The following is a 24965-nucleotide window of genomic DNA, read 5'->3' as shown; positions in this document are numbered from 1 at the left end:
TTTCCTGACTATTGATATGATATACTAAAATACAATTTAAGTGATTTAACTTAAAAAGATAATAGTTAAGCTTGTTTCAAATAGATAAACTGCTTTTGTTACTCCTAGGAGAGAGGTAATAATATTCTGTCAGAAGGTGAAAAAAATGTACATATTGTTTTTCTTCTTTGGAAAAATTATTTATCATAAGAAGCCAATAAACTATCAAAACTATTAAAGTCAAAGGATAAAAGTTGCTTTAAAGGAGAGCAGTTCATTAAAGCAGCAGAGGTTTTTTTTCGGGTTTCTCTTTTGGAAATGTTTATGATTTTTAAGTTACAGTTAACTTTTGCCACTGGGAAAATAATTTAATTACCAAACTCTACTCCACAAAATTATAAAGTTAAATTAGAGAATTCTAGTTTCTAAAAAGCCGTAGAACAAAGCTGAAAAAGTTACTCCACATCAATGTACTTGATCTAACAGAAGGTCAATAAGAAAGGGGATGAAGTTTCTTTTTCAGACAATATTTCAGTAAAACAGCAAGGACATAAAAACCAATTAAGTTCTCGGATGAGGCCTGAGGGCAGAAGCAGCAGGCGCCTAGGCCCCAGCAGTGCCACCTCATTATGATGACCAGAGTGGTTAAGACAGTGTACACCCTGCAGCCCTCCTCCGTGCTATATAAGCAGTGGCCTGCCCACAGATGCACAAACTCGAGCCACTTCTAAGAACCTATTTCCTGTAAAGTCCAAAGAAGTTGATGTTTCCAGACCTCATTCAGGAGGTTCAGATAACGATGTTACAAAAATCATCAAACCAAGACGAGAGAATGGGCAGGTTAAAGCTACAGACACTGCCACCAGGAAGAGCTACAAACTATTGAGTAAACTGAAATCAGAGGAAGAGCTCAAGAATAAGAACCAGCTCTTAGACGCCATCAACAAGCAGTTGCACCAAAAGTTGACTGAAACTCAGGGAGAGCTAAAGGACCTGACCTAAAAGGTGGAGCTGCTGGAGAAGTTTCAGGGCAACTGTTTGGCAAGTTTGGAGAGCAAGGGTCTCAACCCAGGACAGGTCTTAAAGCTAAAGCTGAAGATGAAAGGAGAAAGGGCCCAGTTCCTGCAACAACAGACCTTATGTAACAGTAAAGTAAATGATTTTACAACAGCCCTTGAGGAAATGGAGCAGCTATTAGAAATGTGATAAAAAGCAGGTGGCCACATGGCTCCCTCTTGGGGATAAACTCTCAGAGGAAGCCCCTTAGGACATCTGCTTCTTGGCCATGATCTTCTAGGACTCACCATTCCCAGAATGAAAACAGTTTCTGCTGTAGGATTAAGGACAGTTTATGCTGGAATGGCAGTTCCTCCTTTAAGCAAGCATTCCCCTTCAGACTGGCCAGCTATCCTGAACCTCACAGTACATTAATTGAGGCCTAAGAAGAGAGGGGGCCTGGAAGCTCGGATCAACCTTCTAGGCAACAAAGCAGCACAGCATTAGACTCAGGAGACTAAATCAGCCACAGCCAGAGAATCCGAAAGGTCACATTCAGATGTGCAGGAAGAAACAGTGGAGCACAGGTGCTCCACGGGAGTTATCACTGAGGAGCCCTGCAGTCCCCCCGTAACTTGGAACACATTCTGTCCCATCCTGGTTGGGCTCTATAACCTCACTGTAAATTTATGAACTTGAAGTTACCTGAAATGGCTTAATAAATGGGGTGAAGGTATAGATAGTAATAACACCTATGAAACAATACACCTTGGAGCTTTTAATCTTAAAAAAAAAAAAATTAAGTTCTCAATAGATACAGAAAAAGCACATGACAAAATCTAATATCCATTCCTGATAAAAACTCTCAGCAAACTAGGAATAGAAGGACATTTCCTCAAACTGATAAAGAACATCTATGAAAACCTGCAGCCAGCATATTTAATGATGAAAGACTTGAGTGTTTCCTCCCTAAGATCGGGAATAAGACAAAGATATCCACGTTACTTCTACTTGACGTTGTACTAGAGGTTCCAGCCAATGCAACAAGGCAAGAAAAAGAAATGAAAGGAAATCAGATGAGAAAGAAATAAGTAAAATTGTCTTTATTTGCAAACATGATTGTAGAAAATTCAATGAAGTTTATAAAAAAGCTATTAGAACTAATAAGTGAGATTAGGAAGGTTGCAGGATAAAGGATCAATATACAAAATCAATTTCATGTCTGTATAACAGCAATAAACAATCAGAAATTTACATTTAAAACTGCCATTTATAATATCATAAAAATATGAAATAGTGATAAATCTGACAAAAGATGTCAAAGACCTATACAATCAGAACTATAAAGCACTGCTGAGAGATCTAAGTAAATGGAGAGAAGTAACCATGTTCATGGATCATCAAATACAATATTGTTAAGATGGGAATTTTCCCCAAACTGATCTATAGAGTCAAAGCAATTCCAATTAAAATTCGAATAGGATTTTTCTGAAAAATTGATAAGCTGATTCTAAAATTTATATGGAAATGCCAAGAACCATGAATAACCAAAACAACTTTCAAAAAGAACACAAGTTGGAGGATTAACACTACCTAATTTTAAGACTTTCATAAAAGGCTACAGTAATCAATGGACAATGTAGTATGGGCAACAAGGTAGACAAATAGAGCAATGAAACAGAACAGGGTGTCCAGAAATAAACCCCAAAATATACAGAAAACGGATTGTGACAAAGGTGCCAAGGCCATCTACAGAGGAAGGATAGCCTTTATAACAAATGGGGCTAGAACAACTGAATATCCATATGCAAAAAAAATTTTACTTGATTCATATATTGTACCATATAACAAAATTAACTGAAGTTGTATCACAGACCCAAGTGTAAAACTTAAATCTATAAAATTACAGAAATATAGGAGAAAACCTTTCTGACCTTGGTTTAGGCAAAGATTTCTTATATGACACTAAATCTTAGTTATGTGATACTAAAAGCAAAATCCATAAAAGAAACATTGATAAATTGGACTTCATCAAAATGAAAAATTTATGCTCTTCAAAAGACACAGTTAAGAGTATGAAATGACAAGCCACAGACCGGGAGAAAATACTTGCAAGGCGTATTAAAGTACTTGAATCCAGATATATAAGGAATGCTCAAAACTCAGTAATGAGAAAACAGCTCAATTTAAAAAATGGACAAAAGATCTGAACAAATATTTTACGAAGAAAACAACACAGATGGCAAATAATCACATGGAAAGATGCTCAACATCATTAGTCAATAGGGAAATGCAAATTAAAACTGCAATGAGATATTACATACCTACTAGAATGCTAAAATTAAAACGACTGGCCATATCAAGTGTTGGTAAAGATGTGGAGCAAATGGAACTCTTATACATGCTGGTGGGGATGTAAATGGTAAAACTACTTTGGAAAACAGTTTGGCAGTTTCCTAAAAAGTTAAACATATTCCAATCCATTTCTAGGTATTCATCCAAAAGAAATAAAAGCACATTTCCATACAAAGCCTTATATATGAATGTTCATAGCAGCTTTATTTGCAATAGTCCAGGACTGGAAACAATGTAAATGTTCACTAACAGATGAACAGACAAAACAAACTGTGGTACATACATACAATGGACACTACTTGGTAATAAAAGGAATGAACTATCAATACAACATCAACATGGATCTCAAGATAATTATGCTGAGTCAAAGAACCAGGCCCCCCCCCGCAAAAGGTTACGTTCTGTCTGATTCTACTTATATAAAATTCCAGAAAATGTAAACTAATCTCTAGAGGATTAGTGGTTTTGGGGTGGGGGGGTGTGGGGAAGGTTAGCTAAAGCGGTTGCAAAGGGGCACAAGGAAAATTTGAGGGGTGATGGATATGTGTACTATCTTGATTGTAGTAATGGTTTCATGCGGGATATGTATATCAAAACATCAATTTGTATACATTAGATATATGCAGCTTATTGTATGTCAGTTTTACCTCAATAAAGTGAAATAAAAAAACAAAATATAACAAATATGTCAAATCGAGCAATAGAGAAGCAAAGAAATCAATGGAAAAAAAATCAATTTGAAAAAAGTTTCCACAGTGTCTGTATTTCCTGTTTTCATTATAAAGAGAGAGAGAAGGGAATGCAGTATGACATCTGTTCCATGCCCCACAGTACACCCTTAACCCTTGCCAGCTGTCTCAAAATACATGCTTTTGGTTGTGAGGGTGGGGATGGATCAACTCAAAACCATCAATTCCCATAAGAAAAACAAGCTACAGTGCAAGCCCTTCTGATAACAAAGATTTAATTTAAAATGCTCATCTTTCTTATGAAGGACAGCATATTGTCAGTACATCTTGCTTTATGGAATATACCTTTGTTCCTAAATGGATGAACTTTAAAACTTATGCTCTAATAATAACAACTAACACTAAATGAGCACTATGTCGATTAGCATTTGCTATCTCATTTAATTCTTGTGATAACCGTACCATTCCACCATATAGCTTAACAGGGTAAGTAACTGGTCTACGATCACACAGCGATTAAATGGCAGAGCTCAAACCTAAGTATGTCTGATATGAACGCTCATGCTCTTAACAGCTACACTTAACTGAATGTTCTAGTTGATAGTTTTGTAGAGTGCCTAGTAATTATCTTTATGCTTCTTTTTTGAAAAGCTAGGATTTCATGTACGCACATTACTCAGAGAGCAGGAATAAAAAATATCAGCAATTCCAACTATATAAAACACATAAAAACTTGGCCCCAAATGGCCACTGATTAACTCCCTTCTAAAAACATGTTTCACAGTAAAGGTTATGAATGTAAATCTAAAAACCCCATAATTCAATTCCCTAAATAAAGTTCTACTTGCTTCCTAATATCCCAGTTCTTATCCACGCAGAAACTGGACTTCTTTCAGTTATAAGCTTATGTTCATGTGATGTTTATTAAAGATTTAAACTACCTACTCCAATCCTAACAGCTCTTCCTAAAAACATCTATCAAAATGGGATCATTTTTGGTCAAAGAATTGTTAGGTCCAGGCTTATGGGTGACAAAGAATGCTTCAACTTTGAGTACATTTAAGTATATTCATGGATCTGTTATTTTTTTTTAACGCAAACACACTTGACAAGCTTACTAGTATAGGACAATGCATGTTTTTTGCTAAATTCAATTTAACTTTCCTCATCTCAGACCAGCCTTTATAATGATCTGCTTCCATGATAAGCACAAGGCCATGACCAAGAGCAGATGTCAGATTCAACCTACAGTGAACTTGTATTTGTGTTTTTCTTGAGCCACAGCACCTTCCATAACTTTTGTTTGTTCTATATTTTTGGCACTGCCACAAGATCCTTATAATTATTATTATTTTAAGAATATTTTTGGCAAACGTAAATCATTTATTGTTAACACAGACATATATGTAACATTTAGATTTTTTATTTTTAATTCTGGCTGTTTAAAAAACTCACAGTAGTTAAATATTATAGTCTCATACTCTAAATATATTTCTAACTTTGTCCTGTCTGCAACATTTTTGTCTGTAAATTTTCTTGCCTGGGGAATTCTGCAATGGCCTTTGGCCAAAACCAACAAATTTATATCCTAGATGTTAAAAGAGTTTATACCTGTTTTATGACTGAGGCATCAGTGGAAAGGAATTCAAGACTCTAAGCTAATTCTATGTGAAAGTTATAATACTTTACCATTTCTTATTGCAGAAGCAATTTAAAGAATGCTTTAAAATAAAATGATACTAATACAGGGTAGATTCTACTTAGTCATAGCTAAGTGTAGTTTGCATCAGATCTGAGACATGCAGATATAACATACCCAATGTGGAAGACTCAAACTATTTAATCTGACTTTTTATTGGCAGTCAAATCTATTTTCCAAATTTTAAAAATTAAGGTTCCCTCAACTACTCCTTCTAGAGTAGTCAGACCCTGCTGGGAAGCTTTTCCTAGATTTTCTTAGAATTAATGAACTCGGCCTCTCTTGCTGAACTGTGTGGTTCCACCCCAAACTCCCCTGGACAGTTCATGAGCAATGTAATCTGTTTTCACTGTGGAAGGGATTCCCATAGTGTTCTCATTCATGAAAATAAAGTGGTCAGATCAAAGGGAGAGACTTTCATGAAGAAGGCTTTTCTCTGATGTAATCCTTCCTAAAATAGAAAATCACTTTATATAAAGTTCAATTAGGACCAAATACAGTATAAATGGCCTCTGTAACAATTAGACTTCAAATACAGAAAAGGCTGAATATTACATTATTTTCTATTGACTTCTCTGGTTCTATGCCAAACATGTCTAGGCTGCAACAGAAGACTGAGGAGGCTCACTCTTCTGTAAAATTTTGGGGAGAAAAAGAATTACGGGGGCTCTACAAGGGTGTAGTTGCAATCTGAAACTTTGCAGAAATTTTGGAAAATGAATGAAGCTCTTTTACAATTATAACTTTATAGGTAGGATTTACTTACAAACTACAGGAAATTTTATAATACATCCTTATATAAATCTAACCCTTGCCAATGTGACCTACTATTTATTTAACAGCAACAGTGAACCATATGGTTTTGTTCAGAGATGCAAGATTAAAGAACAGATTTTATGTCTAAGAAAAATCTCTTTTAAAGGTAAGGAGAAAAAAAGATAAGCTTTTTTTCACTTAAACATAAAGGAAAAACCAATCATAGCTATTTAGGACAAAGACCAAAACCTTTTCAATCAACTAAGCATGAATTAAGAATACTAAAAGGAAGAAAATTAGTGAGCTGTCATATTAGTCCAAGAAGAGCAAGTGTTTGTTGTTAAGCAAGAGCTATATACAAAGAATGCAGTGAAATCTTGACATACTACAGAACCAAAAACAAACAAAAATAACAAAAAAACCAAGCCAAAACAAAAACCTACTCCACAAATAAAACAAGATTTCATTTTAACTTTAAGAATCTGGTATGGCAGTTGCTTTTCTCAAAGGACTGAAACAATTTTGACCCCCAGCTGCTACTTATTTTATCTAACAATAGACTATTTAAAGATGTATTACTTCTGGTGAAGCTATTCATTTCACCTAAACTGCCTGTAGTTTAAGCCTCAGAAGAGAACTTTACCACCTACAGGCTGTACGCACAGACTAAACACAACACTTGTGCCTGATTCTGAATGGTATCTTATATCAAAATGCTCTCTTAATTATAGCTCTTGCTTCTCAAGCTGCTCTTTCAACTTGTCAGAAGCTGCCTAAAGTAACTAAAATTGGATTCACGCAGAAAAAAATTTTTTTAGGAAAACATATGCAACAAGCACCTTAGCATCTGTTAACATTAAAACCAGAAGGCAGTCTGTTTAAGCACACATAGGGCAGGCTGTAAAATTTAATAATTCACAACATTCATTTTGAAATATTATGGCAATCTTTTAAAACAATGGCATACATTTCATCTGTTCAACAACTATTTATTGAGCATCTATATGCTCAATAAGACAAACATAAAGCTCCACAGGTTTGTATCATTTCTAAAGCTAAAAAGCAAAGAGAAAATAAGGCCATCCTCTAATTTTTCTGTTAGAGGCAGCCATTCCCCAACCCCTACCCCAAGTATGAGAGGGTTGAGGCCCAGAAGTTTTTGTGTAAGTCAACTGCGATATTTACAGGAAACTTCTTCCTGGAGTCCCAGTGCAAACAGGGACAGATCGTCAGGTGAGGCTATTTAACACATGCTGCCAAGCTATTGTAGTTTTCTAAAATCTGACTGCTATTTATAATAATGCTGCTCCGGGAAAATGCTTTCTGAGTTCTAAAAGGACACGAACAATGCACTTTCTAGTTCAGCCGAGGCAGTGGAACTCTTCCAGGTCTAAGCTGATAATTCCTGTGGAGAGGAGAGCCAGAGGTCTCAGATGAGAAGAAGGGAAGGAAGTAGGAAAAACAACAGGCATTAGGAGTGAGGATTAGGAATGCACTCAAACTTTCCTCAGTCCTTCTTTTTCTTTTCTCTTGATTGATCAGATAAACACGTGAAAATAAATGGGAGGGTGTCCTGGGTTTAATCAGGTTAGGACTACTGGTAATAGTGGGATGGGGTTATGAGAAATAGAATAGTTTTCAGGGACGTACAGGGAAAGGATGAGAAATCCCCAATAGTGACAAAAGGGGAAGACCTGTGGATGTGGCAGAAATGAGTCACCAAGCAGAGGGAACATTTTTATGTAATATATGTTGGCAGGGGAGTCATTAAAAAGTCAGGCACTGTTGAGGGCACACTAGAGACATCGATTCAAATGATTAGCTACCACTGACTGTTGCTTGGATATGGGGTACATGATATGTACTGAGAGAATATAAATAAAGGGAGAAGAAATGAATCCTACATTGTTGGAGTATTTGTAATGCCATGCAAATTATGTTACACAGAAATACTAGTTATTAATCATTTCTTTTTAATACAGACCAAGGAAGCTTTGTTTCAGACAGACTGAATGACTTTACCAAGGTCACACAGTCATGCTTAGTGGCATGACAGGCAAAGACTCGGGCAATGAACTTTATCACATGACTAGACACGTGTCAAAGCCATAAACAGATGATCCCCAGGGACACCATGCAAAACAAGACTGAAGTAAGTGGGAAAAGGAAAATAAGTCAGACTCTACCCCCATACCAGAAGGGGACTAACTGCCTCATGCACTCCGGAGAAATGAAACCACTGGAAATGGTGCCTTTCTCCAGTAGGGGGCCTGGATAAGTGGAAATCACTCATCACACATTACAAAGCTCTAAGGGAAAACAAAAAAGCCATAGTTTTCGGCAGAGACTATGCTTTCTTCAGCATGCCCAAGTCTCATCTTCTTTGGCCATTTCTCCTCTCCTATGGGGGTATCATCTTCCTACTATTCACACGGATAGCCTTAAGCTCTTTTCTTCCCCTCTCCAAATCTGATTTCAAGACAGATTGGGAAACATCCTTACCAAGGTGTAAAAGATTCAAGACCCTTTAAAGGAGTTATGCTCTCTTGATTTTTTTTTTTTACGTAGACTTTTTTAGAGTAGTTTTGGGTTCACAGCAAAATTGAGTGGAAAGTAGAGTTGCCATCTACCACCCCCCAGCCCCGTGTATTTTAACAGATATCAAATACTGAAAAAAAAGTTAAGGATTCTTAATCTGGGATCTAGGGAATCTATTCACGGTCTTAATGGGGTCCTTGATCTGTCAGATATTATATCCTGAATTATGGTATATGCGTGTATATAGATTTTTTAGGAAACAGGTCTCATCAAGTTCTCAAGGGGTTGGCATTCAGAAACAGCTAACGCTACTAAGCTAAAGAATGAAGTTCAAAGTCTAGACATCAGGTAGAGAGACTAAAGGAACTATTTGGAGGCAGAAAGGCTTCATCAGTGTCCCAAAATCATACCATACAGGTGGCTGCTACAGCAAGTATTGATATATATACCCAGGCCTCTCAACTTCAACTGGGGCTATAGAAATATCCTAGTTAACCAATGATATGGCTTTCAAACATATGATGACCACTCTCTCTCTCTCTTTTTTTTTTAAACATACCTTTAAAGCTTCTATAACAAGGTCCCTTGCTTCAAGCTCTCCTTCAAGAATACTGAATAGTGTTAGGAGTTCTGGCTTGCTGAGTTTTTCCAGATTCATCCTGAAAGCCTAAAACAAGGACAACAATCAGATAATCTCCAGAAGACAGAGTTAATTTGATACTATTAAAGAAAAAATAAAGTGAGACAGGTAAGAAAAGAGCAACAATTAGAGTAGAAAATACTTTAAGAAAGGAAATGGTTATAATTAAATGGAAAAATAAGAACTTTCTGATGTTAATCATAAACTGAGCAGTAAAAGAAAATAAAATTCATTTAAATTATTGATTTCATCACCATTCACAAAGATCAAATTTTCATCATTTTTCCTCCAGGCATATAAACAAACATCCTAGAAGATCTCAGAAAGAATTAGTCACTACTTTTGTTCACTAGAAGTTCAGGTAAAGTTTTGTTACAATGAATACTATTTCAATGAAAAATTGTTTGACCACCAAAAGATATCCCAGTTTTAGATAACTGAATTCCAAAACTGTATATAAAACATTGTGGGATCCCTCTGAAACTGGCTGAAATGAATTTGAGCAAAGATAATGTTTGGTGGGAGTAAGGGAGAAATTTTTCTTTTAAATTGTCTACTTTCGCAGAGAACATCTATCACAATATTTATATTTCATATAGTAAAATAAGACTTAAATGCAACCATGTACAAATGTACTTTTAAATGACTGCTTAAAATATATTGTTAAAACATCTTAATTGGACAGGCTACTATAAACTGAATTTATGTGACTTCACAAGTTCTATGAACTTAACATGTCTATGAAATCTTGCATCTTTCAAAATATGTTAAATGGCGAATTACATGGCACAAACTCAGTCCTTTCCATAAGATTAATTTCTCACAAACCACACATAGATAGAAGTTAGACGGCGTACAATCTTGGCAGGATCTTCTGACCATTGTGTATGGTAAGATACATTTCATAACTTCTAAAGTAGAGCAAGTACGATTCTCCCTCTTCCACTCTTTACTTCTAAATTGCCACTCTCATATAGTTTCTTTTTTTAAAGTGAATCACAACATGACTAGTTCACACACCCTCCAGTAACTCCCAACTCCTATGAGCACATTAAATTTTAGGAGGCACACAAAAGAGTCATTGATTCCTTCCAGAGCTACTGCCTTTAAGCGAAGGAGAGCATGTAGAAAATGCATACTTCACTGTGTTGTTCGATGTTGCTCCAGGACACACTGTACAAATCTTTTGCCACATGGTAAAACGTGTTCAATGTAACTTCAGCTCTAACTGCTAACTTTCTGACTGGTGAGGGTTAGCGACTAGTAAGCGATTCTCACATTCTCACGTCAGTATTAGAGAGCCCTCACAACAGTTACTTTAAAAATAAAAGCTAAAAAAAAATTAAAACAAAACAAAAAAACGACAAACCTAATAAAGCTACACTTAACATAAGATGGTATGCTGGAAAAAAACACATGGCTTTGCAGTCAGATAGATGCCAGGTCAACATCTTCCTAGTTGTGTGACTGGGCAAGTTTTCTGATTCTCAGTTTTCTTACCTGTGAAAGTGAAACGATGATATCTAACTCATAGGACTGTTGTAAAGATTGAGTTAATAAATATAAAATATCTTGCCAAGTTCCTGATAGAAGCTGATCAATGGTTTAATTATTAAGAACTACTATCCTCTCTCACTTTCCAAAAGAATTCCAAGGAAGGCATTACCAAAATTGGGGGCAGCCAAGATCAATTACTTCAGAAATAAGTGACTCTGGCTGCCTTTTGTAGTTGGGAACCACAAATGAAGAAGGATGATAGCATCCTGGAGTGAATAATGATGAGGAATTTAAACTACCATTTGAGTCACACTGGTTTCTTAGATGAAACCCTTCCCCCAATTCCTGATGGTTTCATGTTTTAATCTCTCTCAAGGAGGTTATAAGGCAGAGAAAAAAATCCTATCATTTTATTCCTTTTCTCACCCCTCCCCTGATGTTAAGCAGAATAATGGGCACTTGGTAAAGGCGCTCCATAAATACCAACTGCACTGAGTAAATCAACTAGGAATAGAGCTAAAAATGATAGTGTTTACACGTATTACTCTTTTTTCCTTCAATATCTTTATACTCCTTAAATATTCTCATTTAGAAATCTAAAACTGTGGCTTAAGGATGCACTGTGATATAATAAAATATAATAGACCGGGAGTGAAGAGTATAGAGTTTTAGTCTCAGCTCTGCTACTAAACAGCTATATTGCCTTGAGAAAAAAAAATTACCTAGTTGCTCTGGCATTGAGTTTCCTCACAGGTAAAATAAAACAGACTAGATAATCTCTAAAGTCCCTCATGGTTCCATTCTAAGCTTTCATGAGTCAAAATCAAGAATTATTTGTTAGAGAAATCAATTAAATAAAAATTACAGGTAAATATACAAGGAACTAAAACAGACTGTACCTAAATCACACTTTTTTTTTTTTTTTTTTTTTCTAAATCACACTTTTTGATCTGTTGTGATACATATACGTCCTCATAAAAGAGTGAAATTGAAACAACCTTAAGTCACTTTAATTATAAAACAGTCTAGCCTAGGCAAGAAAAAATTCTATTATTTGTCAATGGCATAAAGAACAATATTCATGTTACCTCTACATTTGTAAATAACTTCTGCACACAAATTTTAATATCTGGAACATTTTGCTAATGTATCAACTTATTTAGCTTGGTGTCTACATGAAATAAATATAATACCAAATACAACACAGTAGGGGAAAAAAAGGGCCACAGCTGTGTAATTCAAACCCAAGAGGTCTGTTTTCGCATATTCCTATAACCATTCTTTATAAATATTAAAATTTAGCAGTTCTTTGCTGTCCTTTACATTTGAATCTAATTTTAACACACAACACATTGCAGTAACTTTTTGTCCGAAATATAAATGAACGATAGTAAAACTGCATTATGTTTTAGTATGGCAGTGATATTCCTGGGGGTGGTATGAGGGTGGGGATGGGGATGCGGGTGATACTGACCTGATAACTGGCAGTCACACTTTAGTCCTCAAGTATAAATTCTTAAAGTTTTCTTCAGTTAAAATTTGGGAAAATTGACAAATATATTTAAAATGTCATCAGCATGGTGGAAAAATCTCCAATGCTGCAAAATAATAAGAAATTTATTGTCTATGTGACCATACTATAAACAATTGGTAAATCCCAAGAATGTCAACTGTCATTATAGCTGATGAGGCCTGACAGCTGTTGGTTGATACAGACAAGAAAGAAGAAAATAGCCACTTCTTCAAGTTGAAGCTGAGTAATATAGGAAAAAATATCAGGACTCTGACTTCCCTTTTGCAATCATAATTAGGGAAGGTGAGGTCTTTCAAAATCTTTTCACTGTCATTTCAAGGACTATTTTATGAATGTCCCCAGAAGAAACTGACTTTCTCTCCCTGAATTGATAAAAGCTTATTTGCTTGAATCACCATGACTTATGCACAATGCACTCAGATAAAAAAAATAACATAATTACAACTGAACTTTTCAAACTGCCAAATTTGTGTAAGGAAAATTCTCATCCCCTCATCTCTTGCCAATCAGTAAACAAACAAATCAATCTGTCACCACCTCAACTTTGTAGGGCTTATTACTCATCCCAGCTTCTACTTTTTCCCATTTATTTTCAAATATTAAATGCTGAATTATATGTAATTTTTGGTTTATGTTTTTCTAATAGTGTATTAGAGCCTGCAAACTTAAACAAAAAAGATAGGCCCAAATTTTTATTTGATAAAACATAAATTTTGTCTTGTATTTAAGGTATTTAAAGTACCAAGTCCATTCGACTCCAGTTTCTGCCAATATATAAATTATATGGTCTAAGATTTTCAGAAAAAGGCTGTTTCTAACTCCATATTCATTATCAGAAATATGACTGCCAGATTTTTGGCATGTTACATTGTAGTCTACAGACTCATTCTCCACTTATTTTCTAAATGAGCTGTTACTTGTCATTGTCTGTTAAGTAACTGTGAAAGACAAGATCATTTCAACCAGATGCTCAGCTCATTCCTTCCGGTAGAATCTCTCCAAGACCCAACTTTCCTTAAAGTTTAGATGTAGATATTTCTGCCTAAGGAATGCTACAGTCTATAAATTTGAAATAAAAACCACCTGTGGACAAGTTGTCTGTATATATTATCATACACTGTGGTACAGCTAGCTGTAGCTATATTAAGCTTTATAGTTTTCTCAATTAAAAAAATATATAAGCATATATCATAAAAAGTTACACATATTTTAATACCCTGGAAAAATTAGCCTATTTATAGATTAGGTATGAAACTTGTTTTTAAGTTATTAATAAATGATTTCAAACATGAGTTTGCCCAGCTTACAATATGGTCTATTCACATGCTACTTCCCACCAAGTCAGGGCCAACAGCCAGGAGAGCATGAATCTCTTCTTTTTTTTTTTTTTTTTTTAATAAATTTATTTATTTATTTTTGGCTGCATTGGGTCTTCGTTGCTGCACAGGTTTTCTCTACTTGCGGCCAGCGGAGGCTACTCTTCGTTGTGGTGTGCGGGCTTCTCATCACGGTGGCTTCTCTTGTTGTGGAGCTCGGGCTCTAGGCGTGCAGGCTTCAGTAGTTGTGGCGTGTGAGCTCAGTAGTTGTGGCTCACGGGATCTAGAGCGCAGGCTCGGTAGCTGTGGCACACGGGCTTAGTTGCTCCGCGGCATGTGGGATCTTCCCGGACCAGGGCTTGAACCCGTGTCCCCTGCACTGGCAGGAGGATTCTTAACCACTGCGCCACCAGGGAAGTCCATGAATCTCTTCTGTATGAACTTTCATGTGCCAACAGCCACAGAAATTATGGGTATCAAGGAGGACACTGGCTCTGCACCTCCACTGTACCTCCTGAACAGCAGTGCTCATTTTGCTATGGAGGTATGCTGCTCTGGCTCTGTTCATTTTATTCTAGCCTTTTCCCTTGACCCAACATCCACTCATTCTGGTTCTGGTTGTGCCTCTTCCTTCTTGAGGAAGTCTCAGCTTTTGCTCTGGAACTCATTCTTTGATAGCAGGCATTGTTGCCTTTTTACCACATGGAGATTGGGTGGCAGAAAAAGAAACACCCCAGTTGCTACAGCTATGTAAGGAGTAAGGCAGGGCAGGGTGGAGTACACGTAGATGTTTGTCTATCTAGTATCTGGGTGTGTGTATGTCTTTATGTGGAACTGAAGGCTTTATTTCTATGTGGTGGGTAATGTGGGACAGGAAAGAGAGAAAACATTTTTAAGGTGAGTCTCAGATATTTCTGGACATAGAAGCACCTCAAAAAAAACTACATAAATCTTTTTTTTTAAATCCACTTGGCTAGCACCAAAAAAAAAAAAAAAAAAAAAGAATTCAGTTATTTTACCCAAGAGATCACTCTTGCAAAACTGGATAAAAATCACTTCTTTCCTATATACTCAGATATCAAATTAAAGAAATTTATACTTGGGCTACAGTTGACTAAGATTCAGGCCATTCAGTTAAGTTTTTAGTATCAGTGATAAGGGATTAGCACGGATGTAAAGCAAACTTGCTGCAATTATGTAAAGACTCTTTCCAGTACATATAAGCAAAACCAAAATTTGGGAGGCCAGTTAATTCTAAAAATTCAGAGTCAACACTGACATACAAAATGGCTGTTTTGACAGCTTTCCATTAGATAATGTACTTCCTTAAAAACCCAGTATATATGAAATTTAAAAAAATAAACATGTCACATTTATAAATACCAAATCTAAAATGGACAAAAGTGCACTGCTATTTTTTAAAAAAATGTATCCAAAGCAACCTCCTATCTGAGGGTGGAAGGTGTTGACACATTACCTTGACTATCTCAAGATTTAGCCTTCCCACCCTCTGGCACTTTTGGTTTTTCATAAAGGTTATTTATGCGTTTGTGGGTAAGAGAGCGACAACATTCCAAACTGAACCTCTCATTCCACTTTTGGCATTTTAGGATTAGGCTAGTAAAGAAAAACTTGTCAAAATATTATCAGAAAATAAATCTTCTCATCACGAAAGCAGATCTTTTGTACATTTACTAAAGACAGTTGTTTCTGCTATTATTATTTACAGATTCTAAAACCAAGATAGAAAAACAAACCTTTTAACTGAATTCTACAGTACTATGCAATAAAAGCTTTACTACAAATGTCAAATCAATCTTCTTCCAGTTGAAGGTAAAAGATATTACCTGAGTATTTGTATTCTTATGTGTCTATGTGTTATAACGTGTTATGGGCTAAATTGTGTCCTCTAACCCCAAAATTATATGTTGAAGTCCTAATCCCCAGTACCCCCATAATGTGACTGTATTTAAAGGTAGGGTCTTTAAAGAGGTAATTAAGTGAAAAATGAGGTCATGGGGCATTCCCTGGTGGCGCAGTGGTTAAGAATCCACCTGCCAATGCAAGGGACACGGGTTCAAGCCCTGGTCCGCGAAGATCCCACATGCGGCGGAGCAACTAAGCCCGTGCGCCACAACTACTGAGCCTGTGCTCTAGAGCCTGCGAGCCACAACTACTGAAGCCCAACACCTAGAGCCTGTGCTTCACAACAAGAGAAGCCACCACAATGAGAAGCCCGCGCACCGCAACGAAGAGTAGCCCCCGCTCGCTGCAACTAGAGAAAGCCCGCGTGCAGCAATGAAGACCCAATGCAGCCACAAATAAATAAATAAATTTAAAAAAAAATGAGGTCATGGGATTCCCTGGTGGTCCAGTGGTTAAGACTCTGCGCTTCCACTGCGGGGGGGCATGGGTTCGATCCCTGGTCAGGGAACTAAGATTCTGCATGCTGTGTGGCATAGCCAAAAGAAGAAGAAGACAAAAAAGAGGTCATTAGGGTAGGCCCTAATCTAATATGCCTGGTGTCCTTATAAGAAGAGAAATTTGGACAAAAACGCAGGACAGGGAGACACCATGTGAAGACACAGGGAGAAGATGGCCATTTAACAAGCCAAAGAGAGAGGCCTCAGAAGAAACCAATCCTGCTGACACATTGATTTCTGACTTCTAGTCTCCAGGATTGCGAGAAAATAAATTTCTGTTGTTTAAGCCACCCAGTCTGTGGTACTTGTTATGGCAGCTCTAGCAAACTAACACAACATGCTAACCGTTTACTACTTTTAAAGACTATTACAGCAACTAGATCAAAGCCTTCCCCTTACCATGTGAGTGCCTGAACAAAGAATGCCCTGCTTTGTCTTATCAGTCTGCTTTTTCCCAGCAACACTATGTATAGGATTATATAAAACAGAATGGTTTTGAAACAGTGTTGGAGATTGTAAATTTCAGGATCCTGAAATATAATATGAATAATGCACTTACAAAGAAATTACAACAGTGCTAAGGGATTGAGGTGCTTGTTTATCCAATACTGTCAATATGGACTTTGAAGGAGGCCTCAAGAAACCAGTTCTGTAATAAAGCTGATTATTCTTTAAGGTCAATACTTAAAGTGCTTTCAGTACTCTACTCAAAGCTGATTCTAGGATACCAGATATTCTAGATTTATACTTAGTACAGAAATTAGTAATATAATTGAGCTTACCAATGTTAATCACCACTTCCTCAGAGTTTTATTTTTATTTGTTTATTTTTTTCCTCAGAGTTTTCTAGAGTAGTTTTCTAAGGAGAATTCAAGCCATAATAGCAATAATAAAAAAGATACACACTTATTGAGCTAAACATAAACATGTTCCAGGCAGTGTTCTAAGTACTTGACATGTATTAATTCAGTCCTTACAACCTTAGGTGATAGATGCTATAACCATTATCAACAAGTTCATCATCATCATCATCCCCATTTTACAGATGGGAAAACTGAGGTACAAAGGCTAAATAACTTAAAGTCTCACATCTAGTATGTGGCAGAAACAGAATTTGAACCTAAGTAATTTGATTCCAGAGGCTTCCTTAGAAACCACTGCTACTTGGTAACCACTGTTCACATCTGATTTTCTCATTTTATAAGCTAAAATGTGATTCACAGAGCTGGAAGGGACCTCAGAAATAATCTAATTTAGCACTCTCATTTTACAGATGAAAATTGAGGCCAGAGTTGTTAAGTGAATTACTGAAGATTATAGTTAAATAGTAAAATTATTAAGATCCAGTCTAATCCACCTTCTGGGACACCATGATGGATATCAGGGTTTTGTTTTGGTTAGCTCTGTTTTAAGACTCATACATCTCTAGTGTATCTGTGTGTGTGTGTGAATGTCCGTCTCTCTTACTATGTGTGTACATCTGTTTCTATCATTGTCTCTCCTACATGTTGCCAACAACATTTATATGCATCCTGAAGAAAGGGAGGAAGTGGCCTCATGCCCATAAACAAGCATTCAAACATCTCTCCCCCAAAATGAGGACATCTGGCACAACGCTATTAAAAACAGGTCTGTCTACCTGGATATCTGTTTACACCTTTTCAAGTATTCTCATCTGAGACAAGACCAAACCAGAAGAGCTACATTAGTTAAGCTACTGGAATGTATGTTAATGAAAATGAAGAATAGTTTTTACGTTAACACATTTTTTCATTAAAATTAAAAATAATCCTTCTAATATCAGAAAATTACCAGCAGTATTTACCATTTCAGGTATTATTTGTCAGTGGCTTTATTTATTTCAATGAAATTATAACATGATTTCATTGAAATATGTATATCTGTCTATATCATCTATCTGTCCATCATTCCCCTAAATTTTTGCTTTTCTGAAATAATGCCACCATGATTTGTAAAATACCACAATGAGGGAAAATAATATGTAGATTGATTTTATTTCCAGTAAAATGATTCATGGGCCTCAATTCTACAGGCAGCCTGGAATACAAGAACCCTTCAAATATTCCACATTAATGTTGGATGAAGTCTGTGACTCCATCAGGATTTCAAACCAGGAAGAAACAGAGCATATGGTGTGGAGGATGAACTGTAATACAGTCAAGGTATCTGTGTTTTAGCTATGCCCATAACCTGACTCTCCCCGAACTGTAAAAAAATTTCACAAAAGCCTGTAACAGAATATTATAACTGATGATGTTGTTTTGCCTTTTAACTTCTGTCTTCTAAGTCAGACCACTGATTTTTAAAAAAGTTTAACAATTTGGTATCAGTTGAAAATGACCAACAGACCTGGCAATTGTTTTTGCTCCAAGGTTTTTTGGGGACAGTAACTCTTCTGGGAGGCAGTGTGTTGCAGTGAAAAGTGCTTGGACTTTGGAGCCCTACAGACCTAGGTTTGCATCCTGGCTCTACCACTTCATACTTCCTTGATCCACATAACCTTTGAGCTTTCAGTTCTTCATCTATAAAATGGGGATGACAATACGTACTCTAACAGGATACTGAATGGGTTAAATGACTTAGTGACTGGTTAGTTCTCTCACTTCTCATCCCTGGAGAGCATATATTTGGTTTCATCTGTAAGGATAATGAAGTTTTCCTTTTTTCCAATGAGTTCTCACTTTCTACCACTCATGTGTCTAATTTAGAAATCAAAACAAGTTTACTCCTTCTAACCTGGTAGGTTGATCTGCTCCAAGAAGGAGATGGCCTGGCCAGTTCCTGGGAAAGGCAGCTTAGGAACACACACAACACGTATTCAGGCCAATGGTTATCTGCACACTACTTGGGAAAGAAAAAGGACAATCTTCTGCCTAGACTGGCTTTTTGTGACTTTAGGATATAAGTGAAAAGCATGCCTTTGCTTCCACTGAATTTCTACAGCTTTTAATCAAGTTACAATTTTAACTCATAATACTGATAAACGGGTTTTCTAAAAATATCACAGCTATTTTGAAATCATATTAAATGCATAATGGATATGTATCTTATTCATAACCCAAGAGCAGTTATCACATTCTATTACATCAATTCATCTATTTACATAGCTGTCTTTTGTCTCATAAGATTCTGCTCTTCTAGACAAATACTCTGTCTTATTCAGCTTGATAAACTTAGCACCCAGCAGTCTCTGGTTCAAAGGGGTAATCAAAACATGCTGGCTGGAAAGAAATGTACAGTGCAGTACCTTGAATTACAGTGTACGAAACTGGACTTTATCTTCTGGGAAATAAGAAGCCACTAAACATTTTTAACTAGGTGAATCTCACAATAAAAATATAGTTTCAGGAAGGTTAAAGCTTGACGTACAGAGCTGATTTGACTGAAGAGAAACTGGAAGCAGAAAAAGCAGTTGGGAGAAAACTTTAACAGTACAGGTATGAGGTTAAAATGTGTGAAATAGGATGGTGGCAGTAAGAATAGGACAAAAAAAAAAAAAAAAAAAAAAAAGACCGATGCAAGAGACTTTATAAAGAATGTATAGTAACTTGGTACTGGCTTTTTTAAGGAGGTAAGAGGGGAAATAATCCCAGATCAGCTGAGGTTTTTAAGGCTGGGTGACTATAATGATGATGTCATTAACAGAAACAGGGATGTTAGAAAAGGAACGGGTTTTGGGGGGGAAATAATGACTGTGATGCGAGACACGCTGAATGAGAAGTAACTAGACCCCCAAGAAGAACGCGTTCAGACTCAGTGAGTGTGGCGAAGGCTAAAGGTTTAGAAGCAGAGAAGTCTTTAGGGGTGGAGCCTTTTCAGAAAATTTCTTCCATGTCTTCAATTTAAGAACAAGAGGCAATAAGAAGAAGCTGATACATAGGACTAGACCAGATGTTGTCTGTACCGTCAAATATTAAACCAGTTAAGAACCAGATTGGTTCTGTTCTCACTCCTGTTCAACCCGCTACAACAGAAAGGACTACTTAGCAGAAACCAAGGAATGGGGAACACCTTCCTTCAAAAAACCCCAAACTTAGTGCTCCTTTTTTCTACAACTTACCCGTCAGTTCATTCTCCTCTCTGTTATAATTTATAGATCTTATTTCTCATTAAAACAACTCATCCCTGCTTGCTTCTCCCTCTGCACTCCTTCCTCCCTGGCTCACCTTTCTAGGCGAGCTGACCCAGAGCACACTGCAGCCTCTCCTTCCCCAGCAGCTCTGCACAAAGGACCCATGCAGATGCTCCCAAGGCTCAGGGTCGGGAGTCTTTTTTGTCTGTAAACCCCATCATCCTGTGCTCTCCTATCTTCCTTCCTAGCTTCTATTTGAACTCAGTAACAGTTAAGGATTATATTCTTTAAACTCAGTAACAATTACGGATTACATTCTTTGTGGCTCCAAAAGGCAGAAACGATTCATTTAGCAGCAAAGCACACATTTAGAGTGGAAGCTCTGGCTTTGGACCCGAAATACAGAGTTTGGAAATAGTTGGCAGGGAGAAACCATATTACTACATTCTTTACTTCAATGCCTGCTTGTAGTCCTGTCTTCCTCAACCCACAAACCCCAGTCCTCCACTCCCCCACCTCCACTCTTAACTTCCCTATCCATAGTTTCTTCTCACCCATTTGAGTTGTTCTTATGATTGCTCCTTACTTTGGGGGTAGTAGAAGAGTTATTCAAGAGGCAAAAATCACTGTCAATCAAAATTACCATTGAAAATCCCTTAAATCTCACAGAAGGTACAACCCTGCACCATGATCACGGTATCCACGAAACCATTTATATGACACTGAGGGTGAAGGTACTTAAGACAGTGTGGAGTGAAACAACTGACAATTCAGAGAGAAGACATCAGACGGTTGAATCCCTTGCCTTTCCTTTTCCAGGGCCAAAAAGTTTAAGGAAGATAAGGTACATGACAAAATTATGAAACACACATACCGTAAGACACATGCGCTGCCCTAAAAACTCTTCTGTCGGATGTCTGAGATCATGACATACACAAGCTTTGTTTCCCTCTAATTAGGAAGCTTAGCTATATATTCAAATATTTAAAACAAAACCAACCAATAACTAAACTCAGACACTAATTCTTCACATTTGTTTAAATGCTAAAGGAGTAAAAGAATATTTAATATTAAATTCTTTAACTCACGTGCAAAGTGCTAATAATAATGGCAATAATACCTACCAATTACTGAGTGCTTCCTGTATGTCATGTTCATGTAATCTTTTAAAAAAAAAATCTCTGAAAGTCATTTTTAAGTCACAGCTGAGGAAACTGAGATATGGTGAAGATAGAAAACTGCCATTTCCCTGGGTCACACAGCAAAAGGGCAGCAGAGCTGGAATCTTAACTCAGGTCTGCCTTTAAAGTCTGTGCTGTAAATCGGCACACTTTATAGCCTCACCATAAATAAGCCATTTTCTCACTGAAATGCTTTGAACTAGAACTAGGAAGATGTGATTTTTAGTTATTATCAGCAAACATCCAGGAAATAAGAAAAAATGGCCTTTAGTAACAGGCTGACAAGCTATTCCTGGGGTCAACCACCACAGACTGGACAAACTTCCTCTAGAAATAAATCTCTGCTTCTTGTATCATGCCAATAAACACCAATTCAGTGGCCTAAAAATCCTTGTATCATATGTCTGAGATCATGACATATACAAGCTTTGTTTTCCCTTACTTAGGCATCTTAGCTATATATTGAAATATTTAAAATAAAACCAACCAATAACTAAAATCAGACACTAATTCTTCACCTTTGTTTAAATGCTAAAGAGGAAGAATATTTAATATTAAATTCTTTATGGACTGTTTATACTAACAAGATGTGCCATATCTTATCAGTAAATTATGTTTCTAGTCTACCCGAAGGGGTCAGCTTCAAACTAAGTTCAACAAACGTTCATGAAGTCAAACTATATACTAGGCATTGTGAAAGGTACAAAGATGAAACAAAACATACTAATACCTCTCTCAAAGAATTTATAATTTAATGAGGCAGATTACAAATATACCTTAAAAAATCTCTGCATACAATGTTTTTCTTCATCTGATATAACCAAACAAGTGTTGAAAAAGTTAAAAGAAAGATTTCCAAGACCCAAATGTGTATCAAACAGATCCTGCTTACTGTGCCAAGTAATCAAAGAGCATTATTTGCTTTTTCCTCTCTGCTCATTAAGGCCCTGGCAATCACCGCAACTTTGTTTTCCTTAGTCTCTTACCTCAGTTTATTTTCTGTTCTCTGCTCATGTAATAAGATATATCTTTTTGGGAATTCCTGTTCTGCTTTTAGTTCTTTTCTGCTGCTATTGCTAGGGGCCCTTACCCACCTATCGCAGTACACTTTGTGTTTGCTGGAGAGACCCTCCACAGTTTCTTCTTTGTGCCTTTTTATCGGAGATCTGGAAACAATCACTGGGCAGATCTGTGAGCACTGAGACTGGCTCTGAAAACTTCGAACCTAACTCTTCAAAATTAATTACCTTCAGAAAGTCTACCTTCAGAGACTCTAATCAGGAAGGTAAAAGACAGCTGTTATAATTGCCCCCATGATTCCAACTCCTTGCATCCCATTGTTATTATCTTTGGCTATAAATAACAGTAGTAAGACAGACTTCAGACCGAAAGCAAAAGAAACAATGCTAAAAAAATATGGCAAATTTTAATATATGAAAGTGCTAGCAATAGATGATTACTAGGGATTCAATGGCATTAACATTAGGCCAAAATCATCAATATTTTGCACCTGCTGAAATGAAGGCCTTTATGAGCACACTATAGGGACACTCTTTGGTAGTAGCCACATGTGTGTGAATAGCTGGAGTTTACCTTGCTTTTATTTATCCTTATCGCTGAGATTTAAAATGTGCTTTTAATTTTCATCCCCTGAATTTTGGTAGATGATAGTGGTCTTGTAAAACCAATCAACAACATCATATATATATATATATATACATATACACATATATATACATATGTATATATGTATATATATATATCAGTTTCACCTGGAGGGAAAAACCCACCATAAAATAGGGGCTAGAGAGTAACCAATGGCCACCGGACCAGATTAATCATGAACCTAGACCGCTGAACCTGAATTTTCTTCAAACACTTCCTGCCTTTTGTTTCAACAGAACTATACCTTCCAGGTTAACTGCAGTCTCCCTGGGCAACAGACCAGCCCACCCTAGACTAGGAGATACTCATTCCTAATCTAAAGCTCTTTATTTACTTATCTGTACTGTTTCACTTGAAAGCATTCTGTTATTCACTGACAGTCCAACAATATACACTGCATTCCTACCCACACAAGACCAACTCTGTAGATATCCAACACGCCCACCTCACTATGAAATACCAAAGGGTGGTTTTTCATCAAGTTTTCAGGGAAGAAATAGGGTGAGAAAGCAAAAACGAAATGCAACTCAAACCTAAAAAAACCCTTAGAGGTTGGGTTCTCTCTCAAGGAATAAAGGTACAAAGGGAGGCGGGGAAGGTTACTATTTCTCCCTCCTCCAGAGACTAAAAAGGTCCCGAGGCAGGTGAGCCCTCGATGTCCCACAGGCGAACAGAGGATCCTAGGGGCTTAAGGCGGAAGGCTGAAGATCAGAGAATGGGGGATGGGAAGAACCCAAGCGGGGGAAGGCCGTTTCGTCCGTGGAGCTGGCAGTCTAGGTCGGGTCTCTGATTTTTGCATCGCCCCATCGCTCTTTTTTTTTTTTTTTTTTTTTGGAAAACACTAATTTTTATCTTACGGATGGAACTAGCTCTGGTCCCACCCTAGCGAGCAGGACAGGTGTAGGAAGGGATGTCTGGCCTCCCGGGGGCGGCCAGACAAACGGGGGTGGGGACGGCAGTCTACGGAATGGGAACCCGCACGCCTTCTCCCAAGGTTGAGGGGCTGGGCGAGGGGGCCCTTTAAACGGAGGGTGTCAGGAGGGCAGCCCCTTCTGGGGAGCTGGGGTTGACGAGGGACAATAAGTGGCTGCGAGCACCCTCGAAGGTTGAGGAGCCGCCTCCTCAGGGAATACCGGGAGGTAGACGAGACGGCTCCGCCCCCTCAGGGGATGGGCGCGAGTGGCAGTTGGGACGGCAGCGGGAGGACACCGGTGGTCCTACCCCTGCTTTTCTCTCGAGGACCCGGCCTCCCAGCCGCCGCCAAGCCCGGGCGCCAGCGGCTCCTACCTTTTCCCAGCGCTCGGGGCTCCGCTCCCTGCCGCCTCCGCCAGCCGCTCCATCCACAGCCCTCCGAGGCCCCGCCCCTCGACCGCCTGGCGAGGGCCCTGGCATTCGGCAGGGCCAATCTCCTTCTCGCCTCTCCAGCCCCGACACCAATCCGCTCCGGCTGGAGGAGGGGCTTCTCCAATGTCTTTTAGGCTCCTCCCGGGGCCCCGAGATCCCTTTTGTTTGGGGAGAGCCTAGCTGGGATTGAGCTCGCGTCACTTCCGGGAGGAAGCGTAGTCCTCCGGCCCGGGCTCGGGGGTGGGCTTACGACCCTCACG

At 37.8% G+C, this 24965-nt stretch overlaps 1 protein-coding gene and 1 pseudogene across 2 annotated transcripts in view; one reads left to right on the top strand and one right to left on the bottom strand.

Annotated features, from left to right (window-relative positions):
* CTTNBP2NL (CTTNBP2 N-terminal like) overlaps positions 1-24738 on the bottom strand; it is a 66054-nt gene extending 41316 nt beyond the window's left edge. The window contains exons 1-3 of one of the 2 annotated variants that reach the window (XM_068540496.1): positions 24649-24724; positions 12624-12747; positions 9572-9679 (exon numbers count right to left, since the gene is read on the bottom strand). In XM_068540496.1, coding sequence (XP_068396597.1) covers positions 9572-9670 — 99 coding nt within the window. In that variant the 5' untranslated portion in view covers positions 9671-9679; positions 12624-12747; positions 24649-24724. Of the gene's footprint in view, positions 1-9571; positions 9680-12623; positions 12748-24648 lie in introns of both variants that reach the window. The other variant, XM_068540497.1, reaches the window with a different exon arrangement.
* LOC137761227 (small kinetochore-associated protein pseudogene) lies at positions 555-1185 on the top strand (annotated as a pseudogene).
* Positions 24739-24965: the final 227 nt, after the last annotated feature.

The sequence above is a fragment of the Eschrichtius robustus genome, chromosome 3 (genome assembly GCF_028021215.1).
Source record: "Eschrichtius robustus isolate mEscRob2 chromosome 3, mEscRob2.pri, whole genome shotgun sequence".
Lineage (NCBI taxonomy): Eukaryota > Metazoa > Chordata > Mammalia > Artiodactyla > Eschrichtiidae > Eschrichtius > Eschrichtius robustus.
This window is presented reverse-complemented; position numbering and strand designations above follow the sequence as displayed.